Genomic DNA, 13092 nt, shown 5'->3' with positions numbered 1-13092 from the left:
TAAGCCTCGGGCTTATTGAAAATTACAAATGAGCCATTAAGATCATGGGACTTTGTAGTTTAGCCTCTGGCTTGCTATTTTCAGCACTTTGACCGTAAGGTTATTGTTATTTGCGTTTTATGCCCCAGGCTTCAGAGCAAATATACATGATAGACCATTGGGTCTTACTAAATTGCATAATAATTGATTATGCATCATTTTACATCATGTAAAATGACCATTTCAGACCCCAAAAATCCTCATATATGTTGTACAAGTATGTCTATACTTCTGCATCTATTTGTATTACGTAAGTAATACTGTTGCAAAGCAATATGTTGGTTCCATTATTCACATAGAATATGGAATTTGCTTGCAAATTTAGAAACATGAGGTAGTGAAGTGTATGACACTGCCTGACTATGTCAAATTTACATTTGTCACAAGGAATCGACAAATGGTACTCACTGCTTAATTGCAGATTATGCAATGTTATTGTGAGGTCTATAGTATGTCATTTTGACATAATGACCACCTTCAATTTTGCACACAACTTGTGGATTGCATTATGGCAACGAATTAATTTCGTTCACAACTGCGAGGTCTACACCACACCATATGGTGATTACCTTCAATGTGTTTTTAATTAACATAAGGTTGTGAGATGCTCCATAAGAGTGAGGTCTACACTACTTAGTAGTGATTATCTCCATTTGTTCAAAGCAAAAGTGAAGGCACAAAATTTATGACATAGCAATTATGAGGCCTACACCGCTGGTGCCTACCTTCATGATATTTTTCCAAATACTTGTCAATTTCACAGCATTTGTCATTGGTTGTGACTATAGTGTCACATACTCCATCAGGAGATGAATCCAAGGCATTGGTGACTATGCTGCATATTATTCTATGAAGAGAATTATGCAAAACACTTGTATATTTTGGTGATTACCTTCCATGCATACACAACTTATGAGACGCCATCATAGCTATGAATTAAGTTTCATGCACAGCTGAGAGGTTTATGCCATTTTTTGGTGATTACCTTCATGTGTTATAAAATAACATATGGTTGTGGGGGCTATGATCAATGGGAACTGTCCATAAGAGTGAGGCACCACTAGGTGGTCGGCTACATCTATGTGTTTTAAGAAAATTAAAGGCTTGTCCCTTTTGAGGTGACTACCTTTAATTTGAAGATCTACACCACATTGTGGTGTTCTTCTGGAAGGCGTGCCCTATGAATCACTAAGAATCACCATGACCATGATTATGCTTAGCCATAGCATTTTTATCCTACTTAATTTACTAAAGGTAAATTAATGCATGAGTATTTCATGCATCAAATGGCTCACCTTTCGAAAGGTAATGCGATGCGATGACATTAGGTGGGAATAATTATATTTGACATGGGTCGTGGACATAGTGATCTTGTCAACCCATGGCCTTGTGGCCATAAAGACTCCACCTGCAGAGAATGTCATGGCTATTTATAAATAGCTAAAATGTGCATATTTGCATTTATGTGACATCGCAATGACTCGGTTTTTAAACTGAGTATGTAATGGATAATGAATATCCATTTTCCCTCTAAGGCTTCATTGAGGCGAGATATATTGTTATAAGCATCACACGAAGGATTATTCATTCGTATTAAGGACTTCAAGTCTGTTGAGGCTTATTATTCAGCTGTCTATAAATCAACATTAAGTTGAGAGTATGTGATAAGGCGGCTTCAGATACATATCTGACTATAAGTCCTTACTGCACTTTACGTTCTCCTAGGATGGTAAACAGAAATATCATCTTTGTTTCAGGTTGCAATGCCTGAAATTCACGCTAGTACTCTTAGTACTAAGCAATAGTGGTTAGAGAACCATGAGGAGTTGAATGTAAAGTGAAGAGAGAAAAAAATGACAAGCAGAAATGAGTGTATATCTCAAAAGGGAATGGATCATTTAATTTAAATGATCATAATGACAATTTTCAAGTTTGTCAAAATGGTGGTTTTACGAAATGTCATACTAATGATTACCAATCAGTCAAGTATTGGGTTGAATCATACCACCATCTCACTGGAGGCAAATGATTTTAATGGGATAAGTTTGAAGTTCTACTTCAAAAGGAAACAACCAGAGAACATTCTGGCATGATAGAAGGAGAATAGACTCCTATATATTGATGATATGCTTGTGGAATGATATTCCAAAGATATTTTTGGAGATCTTGTGTAGTCTCCTAGTTATCCCTAAATATCATTAGCCTATAATTGTACTACTACATATAGTATAAATTGCAACATATTGTCCCTCAGACATGATAGTTGAGATAATTGAGTGTACGAGTCAGTTCATACTCAATCTTGTTGCATACATAATAATTTTTCCTCCTTTATCATCATGGTATTGGACGATTAGAGAAATTAATGACAATTCTGTTGGCCACAACTTGACAAGTTGCAATATTCCCAACAATCATCAGATTATTTTATGCACTACATGTGACATTGGGGAATTAATTTTAAGGCACTCTCACCTTAAAATTTGAAATGAGCCAGCCAATATTCTTGATTGAATGCAAGAATATGTTTGGATTATTCACCATTATCTGGGTTATCTTGGTACTTCATGGTGTTCACAGACGCATCTAGAAGATTAAGTGCTCAAATTGACGAATTTAGAGCAAATTATCCTAACGTGGGATAATTCCATTGGAATGAAAATGTCGTTGAAGTTGATTCACGGACATTTAATGGTTATATTCAGTATACGGTACATAACCAGAATGGTTTGGCTAGATCTCTTATGAAAGAGATTCAATACTGCATAGCCAATGTTGCAGAATTGTGATTTACCAACATTTTGTTGATGGTAACATGCGGTCTCACACTCCGCATATTTGGTCTAAATGAGATCAAATGATACTGCACCCCCTTGCAGTTTGTACGTGGAAATAAGTGAAGTATTTCCCATCTGCGGTAATTCGGTTGTATATCGATATCACCACCCCAGCGTACATCATGGGCCTTCACATATGGTTGGGATCTATGTGAGGAATAACTGTGGTATGTTCGTTAATCCGCCGAATACCTTAACCCTAGCAAGGGAGTTATTTGCAGCCCATACGCTGATTGCTTTTACAATAAGAACATTTTCTGGCATTAGGGGGAGATGTGTACCACGAAGAATGCCAGGAAATGGATAAGAAATGTCATAGACATTTTGTCCGCGTACTTAAGAATCTGAACTGCATGTTCAGGTTATGAGAAATTTGTAGCATATTGCAAATAATCTGCCAAGTATATTTACTGATGACAAAGGTGTCACTATGGTCAAGTACCAGAACGAGTGGAGGTGCCTAATAAACCACTCGTCTCCCTAGATGAGAGCAAGAGGGGGAGAATTCTGGTCGTATGAGATTAAGTTCTCATATGTTTCAGCGGAAACATGGGAGATTGACTCCTCGATCAGTAAATATGATTCAACCTCGGGTTGAATGACACCTGAGGGATGCGCGGCATCCAAAGTCCAACACATATGTGCACACATTTTAGGTGTTGGGACATCGAAACACCTTGACTCCGTTGGTGTGGGAAATCACAAGGAGTGAAGAGGCATAATAAGAATTCCACGATGATATTGATTCATGAGAATCGTATATGAGAAAGTCTACATATGTCGACATAAAAATTTTCTCAAGAATTGCTAGAATCCTTTTGGGCCCTGAACCAAATCCATGGAGAGTGTTATTGCACTTATATTGGTTCAAATGAAAGGAAGCAATTAAGGAAGAGTGGCACTCGCTCATCAAAGAGAGGTATTTACCATTGTAAAACCTGCTCCTCATAAGTATCTTCCAGAGGGAAGAAAAGTGAATTTTTGTTTGGAAACAAAAATAAATGAGGTGGTGAGAAAGTGAGGCTTATAGCACAAGGGTTTTTCGCAGAGACCCGACATCGGTTACGATGTAGTATACCTTCTTGGTATGAGTGGAATTATGTTTCGATACTGAATGTTAATGGCAGTATAGACCCACACGGTTGATGTGTGTAATGTCTACATACTCCCATGGGTCAATTAGTTTGGATGTATATATTGAAGTCATTGAATGACTTAATATTCTGAATCCAAAGGTAAATCGCAACATGCATGTGTGGAACTTCTGAAGTCAGTCTATGACTTGAAGTAGTCGGAGAATTGTGTGGTGCAACCGACTAAGTGAGTTATTCCTTGACAAGGATTACTCTCATACTAATGATTATTGACATGTATTCATGAAGAAATCCTGGATTGGATTTTACATCACCTTAATTTGTGGTGTCGATGAAATACACGCAATCATGTTAAGACGGATATTTGGGTTAAACCAAATTATGCTAAGTTTATGACTTGAGCATATCCCCCTAAGATATCAGTCTTCATATATCTAGAAGTATTGAAGAATTTCAATATGGATATATTATATCAAAGACACATATGGACATGTTATACCTAATATGGGATACAGATCCTTGAGACATAGGGGAGATGGTGAAGTGATAGAGGAGCATGAATTGCCATATCTAAATACCAACGAAGCACTCATATATCTTGCAAAATATGTCAGGCTTGACACTATAGTTTTTGGCAATTTATTGAGAGTGCAATTCCCTGAAAGGTATAAGGTTTGTGTAAGGAATATCCTGGGATATATCCAGGGCACAAAGGGTCTTGATCAATTTCATTCGAAAAATCAAGATGGGACCATTGTTTGATATATTGACAGTGGCTAATTATCTGATCCCACAATGCCATATCAAAGACTGGGTTTGCTGGAAGAGTACTTTGAAGGAAGTATTCAGAATAGACTCTAAACGAGTCCTTCCAGTGATCATTCTATTTCATTTGAAGCATAAGAAAATGTGGATGACTTCATAGAATGATTGGCCACATGTGAAATCATGTGCAGATTATCATTATCTACTAAGATAATGTCGCTTGTATTGCTTATGGGTTATATTTATCCTTGTGAATTACAGAAATGTAAGAGGATAATATGCAAACAGATTATTGTGATATTCACAATATCTCTGTCAATGTTTACATTCCAGAACTAGGTTCGTGGAATTGGTATGAGATATTCTTGAGGTTTGCAAAGTTCAGGGGGAGTAAAATCCTAAGTTATAACCCGTTGGTGATCCTCAAATCACTCATATTGTACTCTTTTTCCCTTTATGAGTTTTCCATGATGGTTTCTCATCTAAGGTTTTTAACGAGACAATATAAATACAAGTGCGGATATATGCAATATTGGTTTCTCCTTATATTTTTCCCACTGGGTTTTAAAGGAGTTTTCGATGGCATATTATTATAAGGTTTCTCCTCAATTTTTCCCACAGGGTTTTTGAAGGAGTTTTCAGTTTGCAATATACATATGACGAATTGATCAAGGGGGAGTGTTGAGAAATAAAAACATGTGATCAATTGTATGGGAGGGATGCCTCCCAAAAGGTGTCTGTTGGGGAAGAGGTGTCTCCCCAACACATCCCTTGACCATGTATATAAGTGGGTCTCCCACATTGCAATGGAACTAGTGGATCATTTGGACTCTCCATGTGTCTCTTTTACTTTCGCTTTATAATAAATAGGACCTGCACCAATGAAAGTTAGATCTAGTAATGTTGAAAGCAGAGCTAACTCGGTCCTTGATGCGACCTAAAGCAGTTTAAGTGATATGTGTCCTAGTTTTCTACGGAATGTGATCCCTGCCTGCTGTCACATCAAGCCTAGTCACCCATTTGACACATGCGGCACGCGGAGCTCGCTGAGCGTGTGTTACACATGCACATGCTCTAACATGTTCATTAGGCGTATTTGTTTCTATGGTAAATTCCAGATTCTTGGGTATAATAGTATATTTCGTTTTAACAACATGGCAATTGCATCCCTGCTGAATCGGAAGGATTGTGTACGTAAGTTACGGCGCTTGTACTATTGTGTTTAAACAAATAGAATTGGAAGGACTGACAATCCTCTAATCAACGTTGTACCTGTTAGGATTTAATTAGAGTCAATTACACCATCGGTGCTAAAACTTGGCATGAAAAATCACTTTAGTGCCAAAACTTGCGGCATACATTGAACAGATGCTACAACTTGGTTTTGGCATGCATATACGGTGCAAATGGTGTTTTGTATACGGACACAATTCTGACTAGGCACGCCACGTGGCAGGAGGCCCACTATCAGCAAGTAGATTTGGCGTGTGGCCTGTATTTTTGGGAAAACAACTGAGAATTTATTTGTTCACAAAAAGGTCCTGATACGTGCCGGTCTGTCTGTCAGCGATCAAATTGTTATGAAGGAGCCAATGCCTAACCAATGCAACAGAAGCTGGTTTCAATAAACGATCAAACGTACGCCATCTATCATTTGTTCTTAGGTGAACTGAAGACCCTACGGCCCATTTTGCACTATTGTTTCTTTAAAAATATATATACTATATTTAAATTATAATCGTGTGTTATAAATAAAATATATAGAAAAAAAATCTTAAAGCATATTCATGTATTCCCTTCGTCCCATAATATAAGACACTTTTTAACACCACACTAGTGTTAAAAAAACGTCTTACATTATGGGACGGAGGGAGTAGTATATAAAAGTGCTCATTCTTTAACAAATTTTTCATGTTTCTATATATTTCAATAAATGCTTACATAAGTTTAAAAATGTCGCAATTTTAAAGAAATACTCTCTCCGTTCCTAAATATTAAATATAAGTCTTTGTAGAGATTTCATTATAGACTACATACGGAGCAAAATGAGTGAATCTACACTCTAAAATGCATCTATATACATCCGTATATGGTTCATAGTGGAATCTATACAAAGATTTATATTTAGAAACAGAGGGAGTATTAATGTAGTATATAAAAGTATTTTTCCTTTAAGAATTTTCTATAGATTTTAATAAATGCTTATCTGCTTTTTAAAATGTTCACAGTTTTAACAAAATACCGATGTAGTTCAAAAAGTGTTCATGCTTTAAGAAACATATATTCACATCATGTAAAAATAGTTGGATGGGATTCGAATCAACGACATGTAGCCATCAGGTGCACGTGGCCACCACCCCACCAAACAGTGTTAATATTTTTCAGAAACTTATAAAATATATGTAACTTACAATCTTATGTTATAAATTATATATGTAATACATTATAAATCTATTCATGTATTATTTCAAAAATATCCATTTAATAAAAATATAATTAAAAATTATGCATGTAATAATTTTCATATTTAATATAAATTAAAGGTATATATATATTATATTTTAAGTAAATGAATATATATTTAAAATATTCGTACTTTTAATAAAATAATTATGTAGTATGTAAAATTGTTCATTGATAATTAAATTTATCATATTAATAACATGTGATTACAATTTACATATAATTTATAATTTGCTTTTAAAAATTTACAATGCAAAATGGACCGTAGGGTCTCCAGCGCGATTAGGTTATATACATTATGTATCTGGGTAAAACAAAGTGTTCTTCTCCGTACATTGGTTAGGCACAATTCGCTCCACTCTATAGGTCGCATGTTTGAATCCCACCGGCCACTATTTTTGCAAATAATTTGTGCGTCGCGCATCAAGGGCTTTTTCTGGAGAAAAATATATTATGAGTTGTTTTCTAGAAAGTAACTGGTGGAACACCCGATCTCTATCGTTCAGAGGCTGACAGCAGGGCCCGCGCCATGTGGCAGGCCTTATCAGCATCATCTCCGTATACAAACACGATTTGTACCGTATATACACACGAAAGCCAAGTTGTGGCACCAGTTCAATGTATGCCGCGAGTTTTGGCACTAAAGTGATTTCTCGTGTCAAGTTTTAGTACCAGCTGTGTAATTGACTCATTTAATTAAGTTATAACTAAAGGGATAATCCTCTTTGTGCTGCACGCGCAGATGCTAACCTGAACAACGGTTCCCTGCTTTGCTGTCAGTTCAGGCTGTATGTATATGTACTGTTCATCGATGGAATAAAAGAGTTTTTGACCTGCTCATTCATTTTGACTTAGACTAGCCACAATGGGTAGTAACATAGAGTAGTAACATGCATTATGTCAGTTCAGGTCATTTATTGTTACTACTCTATGTTACTACCTCCACAATGGGTAGTAACATAGAGGTAGTAACATGGAGGTTGTCATTTATTGTTTTGTGGGATCTATAGTAGTACTTTAACTTTGTGATCCATATGTGGCTTGTATCAAAATGAAATTTTGTTTGCTAGTACGCATAGATAAATACAAGAACACAAATTCGAACGGGTCCATAATAAATAATAAAGTGCCAATATAATATAATTAAAATATATAAAACATATATAGAAATACATGGATCAAGTCTCGAATATAATCTATTGTCGCCCAAACTTTTTCCATATATGCTCAATCAAATCATTTTTTAGAGCCTTATGCGTCGGACGGTCACGAATTCTACGATCCGTTTCAAGTACCTCGGCAAATACTGGCATGTCACCGTGAGTAAATACCGATGGGAAACAAATCGATGAGCCTGCTTCCTCATTCAAATCAATCATATTCCCCGCCTCTTCTTTTTCATCCTCGACTATCATGTTGTGTAGAATGATGCATGCTAACATAATATGATGGAGATCGCCCCGGTCATATAAACGCGCCGGACGCCGTAAAATAGACCATCGCGCCTGGAGCACACCAAATGCACGTTCCACGTCCTTCCTTGCACCTTCTTGATGTTTAGCAAACAACTTTTGTTTTTCTGTTTGAGCCATCGGTATTTACTTCACGAATGCTGTCCACTCGGGGTATATTCCATCTACAAGGTAATAACCAAGTTGATATTCCTTCTCGTTGACATTATAGTTCACTTGAGGAGCTTGCCCTTTCAGTTGCTCAAGGAACAATGTCGATTGATTGAGCACGTTGATGTCATCCAGACGATATGCGGTCCTTTCTCCCAATTCATCATCATCTACATTGGCGACCTTCCGCTTTTTCCTTTTGGAAGAAGTAGACCGCGGTGGTGGCGGTGGTGTTGAAAAGGAATCGTGTGGCGAAGCCCCGACAAAATGCAAATTCTCCATATTTTGGTGTCCTTGTTCCGGGTGGTGCATTGACGGAGGTCGAAAATTATAAGGATGCATTGGAGGGAATTGTCCAAAACTTAGCAAGCCTTCAGGTGCAGGGGTGTACATTGGCCTCCTGTTACAAATATGAGGTTATGTTCAGATCCACATTCTATGAATACAAAGCTTGGGATTTTGGAACGAGAGGACAATTCGTTTGAAGCCACTGAATATATAGCTTTTGAGGACTTTGGTTTAGAAGCCTAGAGTATGTTCCAATCATAAACAGTTTTCATTCCAAAAAGGATTTCAAACTACAGCTCATGTATTCTCTGATGAAAGGTTTGAAACAATTCATTTTAAGAAAAATTTATCTGTAGTTATCACAATTTAATAGATTGTCTGAATTAATCCATAGCAATTTCCTTGCATGTATTCAGGCTACATCTGCACACGCTGAATCAGACTTACAAATTCAGACTTAGATGTTAGTAAAGATTTGGCAGTACAAACATTACCTACTGCTGTTTTATTAAGATGGATAATCCTACTAACTACAGTAGAGGGATGTGAGTACAGACTTGGCACTTGGCAGTATAGAAATTCCCTGAACAACTACACACGCTGAATCAGGTATTCTAGATACTGAACACAAAACATAAATTATCTAATGCTGCAAATTTGAGCTGAAGAAATTGCAATTGCTGAAGATTGAACTGAAACCAGAAATTTATACCATGTAGGGTTTGCAGTAGAGGATTCCATGAGAGGGGGGTACAGGTGCGGCGGTGTCGACGGACTGGTGGACGAGCTAGTCGGAGCGCCGGCGTAGAAGAGCGGCTGTGGCGAGCGGCTGGCGCACGAGCCTGCCGGGGCGCCGGGGACGTGCTGCGGCGGCGGCGAGGTCGCTGATGACCGGGCTGGTGCCGCCTCCTTACGGGCACCAGACTTGGCCATGATTCCTGTGGCTTCGCCCCGCCGGCCAGAGCCGCCGGCGGCCGGCGAGAGGGAGTGCGGGACAGGGGGATCGAGGCGGCAGGGGAGGGAGAGGATGGAGGTGCAGCCGTGGAGAAGGGAAAGTAGTTTTTTCTTTCGCGATGGGGACGCCCGCAGCGGATCGATTCGCATTAAAAAAGTATCGTAAGAAGCGCTATGTTACCGTAACTAGCTATGTTACTGCATCTATCTCTCTCCTTATTAACTCACTGCCACATAGACAAATTTGCTGAGGTGGAATTGAAGTTACTACTGAAGTTACCCCATTGTGGCTAGTCTTATAAAAGCAGCCATGGCGGTGGCTTGGTCGCCATGCATGAAAACTATGCACCTAATAAATTTACTAGGAGTAGGACTAGGGGCATAGAATTTTCTCAGAAACCCACATGTGAGAAAAGCCGAGTGGATGGATATTGATGGGAATGCATGCATACGCATCCGCTAGCTTCACGAGGAAAATTGTGTATATATGTACCCCCACCAACCTGCCCCTCTTGGATAACCCAGCTACCTAGCAGTAGTAGCACCTCGATCAACACACAACACAAGGCAGTATGCGTTCAGCTCGCCACCTCCACCTCCCGGTCTGGGCCCTCCTTCTCCTCCTGCACTTCTTAGCCTTCGTCCCGGCAGCCAGAGCACAGCAAGAAATCGGTGAGCGGAAATCTTCTATAGATTAACTCTTCCGCCATTGATTAATTCCTAACGAGTACGAACGTACGTACATCTCTTGCATGCAGACGATGAATCGGAGTTCAGCTACGTCCGCGGAGCCAAGAACGGGCCGGAGAACTGGGGCAAGATCAAGGAGGAGTGGGCGACGTGCGGCACGGGGAGGATGCAGTCGCCCATCCACCTCTCCGACCGCCGTGCCTCGCGCGCGCCCCACCTCGGCTACCTCATCACCGCCTACGCCCCCGCCAAGGCCTCCATCGTCAACCGCGGCCACGACATCGCGGTGATGTTCCACGGCGACGCCGGGAGCTTGTGGATCAACGACACCCTTTACCACCTCAGTCAGGTGCACTGGCACTCCCCCAGCGAGCACCGCCTAAACGGCCGCCGGTACAGCCTGGAGCTCCACATGGTTCACCTCAGCGCCGAGAACAAGGCTGCCGTGATCGGCCTCCTCTACGATATCGGCAGCCCGGACGATTTCCTGCACAAGGTACGTACGTCTCTCCAACTGCATGTTTTTTTTTCGAAGCCGGGCCGGATATATTTGACCCAATCCGTTGCATGCAGCTCGAGCCTTACCTGCGGAGAATGGCAGACATGAAGGAGAAGGAGGAGAAGGTCGGCGTGGTAGATCCCTGGGTGGCGCGGGGAGATGGCGAAGCCTACTACCGGTACATGGGTTCCCTCACCACGCCGGCGTGCGACGAGGGGGTCATCTGGACCGTCATCAAGAGGGTACCTACCTCGCTATGTTGTTAATAACTTTTACCGACAACATTTAGACCTTGAATGCTAACTTGCAAGAAATTAGATTACGTACCGGATTTACAAAGTTATGGTCCTCTTCCCACTAACCGCATGATTTTCTCAATCAAATGTGTGATGGAACTTATTAAAATAAGTACATGGTTTTGCAGGTTGCTACCGTCTCGAGTGACCAACTAAAGCTTCTTACCGACGCTGTGCATGACGTAATTAAGTTGTTCTGTAAATTAATTTCTCCAATCTTTTTCAAGAAAGCAAAGTGCATATATTTGTTTGTTTGTACTGTGTGTAGGGCTTTGAGATGAACGCGAGACCCCTTCAGAAGGTGAATGGCAGAGATATCGGCTTGTTCTGCCCTGATGATGACCATGAACGCTATTACGCTGCTGCTGATCATTAATTAGCTCTACACTTGAGCCAACCTGACGGATTGACTGCATATGTGTTAATGTAAGATAATATCATTAAATACCTTCGTTTGACTAGCTTACAATTGTCGGCAAATAATTGTTTCTAATGAAAACTATATATTTTGACATGTCTCAGTTGTTGGCAATTAATGGCGAAGAAGAGCGATGACATGGAACACTGCAAACGATCGTGACTCTGCGACAAGCAGGGATGTTTGTTGGCCTTGGCACGGTTCTTAGAATTCCTTAACAAAGTCAAAGTCACAGACGTGTCGTTGTTGATATCTTCAATACTTGGATAATAAGAGTCGAATCTAGTATGCTATCTTGTTTGTGTCTTCTTTCCTTCTATTGCAATAAAAAGCGCGTTGATCACGGCATTGCCATTTTCTTGACAACATGTGCTAGATCATAGTTTTTTTCCTGCAATCATTGCACATCAGATCCAATCTAATGTATCATTTTATTATGTAGTATCCTTGCCATCTTTAAGTCCAGTGTTTTGTTCTTTTCAGTTTTTATTTAAATTTATGTATTATTGTCCATCAAGAAAGCGTGCTACAGACGAGTGAGATGTTTTGGCACCTAGGCTCGTCTGCACCGCGCTGAATTAAAAAAACAAATACTAGAAAAATTCAAAAATTCCAATTTTTTTGGCATGGTAGATAATTTGGTGTGTGATGTCCGCTCCAAATTTCAAATCATTTCGACCCGTTCAGAAGGTGAATGGCAGAGATATCGGCTTGTTCTGCCCTCATGATGACCATGAACGCTATTACGCTGCTGCTGATCATTAATTAGCTCTACACTTGAGCCAACCTGACGGATTGACTGCATGTGTGTTAATGTAAGATAATATCATTAAATACCTTCGTTTGACTAGCTTACAATTGTCGGCAAATAATTGTTTCTAATGAAAACTATATATTTTGACATGTCTCAGTTGTTGGCAATTAATGGCGAAGAGGAGCGATGACATGGAACACTGCAAACGATCGTGACTCTGCGACAAGCAGGGATGTTTGTTGGCCTTGGCACGCTTCTTAGAATTCCTTCATAAAGTTGAAGTCACAGACGTGTCGTTGTTGATATCTTCAATACTTGGATAATAAGAGTCCAATCTAGTATGCTATCTTATTTGTGTCTTCTTTCCTTCCAT

The 13092-nt window shown here is 39.6% G+C and overlaps 1 protein-coding gene across 1 annotated transcript; it reads left to right on the top strand.

Annotated features, from left to right (window-relative positions):
* The first annotated feature begins 10457 nt into the window (after window positions 1-10457).
* LOC109753769 (alpha carbonic anhydrase 7) lies at window positions 10458-12425 on the top strand. Its single transcript, XM_020312693.4, has 6 exons — window positions 10458-10734; window positions 10821-11248; window positions 11326-11493; window positions 11676-11729; window positions 11816-11973; window positions 12070-12425. Exons 1-5 carry the CDS (start codon window positions 10635-10637, stop codon window positions 11921-11923), a joined length of 858 nt encoding a protein of 285 aa, XP_020168282.1. The 5' UTR covers window positions 10458-10634; the 3' UTR covers window positions 11924-11973; window positions 12070-12425.
* The last annotated feature ends 667 nt before the right edge of the window (window positions 12426-13092 follow it).

This window comes from Aegilops tauschii, chromosome 7, assembly GCF_002575655.3.
Source record: "Aegilops tauschii subsp. strangulata cultivar AL8/78 chromosome 7, Aet v6.0, whole genome shotgun sequence".
NCBI lineage: Eukaryota > Viridiplantae > Streptophyta > Magnoliopsida > Poales > Poaceae > Aegilops > Aegilops tauschii.
The sequence above is the reverse complement of the archived record's forward strand: the minus strand, read 5'-3'. Positions and strand labels throughout refer to the sequence as shown.

Bases quoted from the DNA above. Each gene is read 5' to 3' on its own strand.
- LOC109753769 (XM_020312693.4), top strand. From the start codon at position 10,635: ATGCGTTCAGCTCGCCACCTCCACCTCCCGGTCTGGGCCCTCCTTCTC. The intron at 10,735-10,820 runs GTGAGCGGAAAT...TCTTGCATGCAG, and splicing joins CAGAGCACAGCAAGAAATCG to ACGATGAATCGGAGTTCAGC. The intron at 11,494-11,675 runs GTACCTACCTCG...ATGGTTTTGCAG, and splicing joins TCTGGACCGTCATCAAGAGG to GTTGCTACCGTCTCGAGTGA.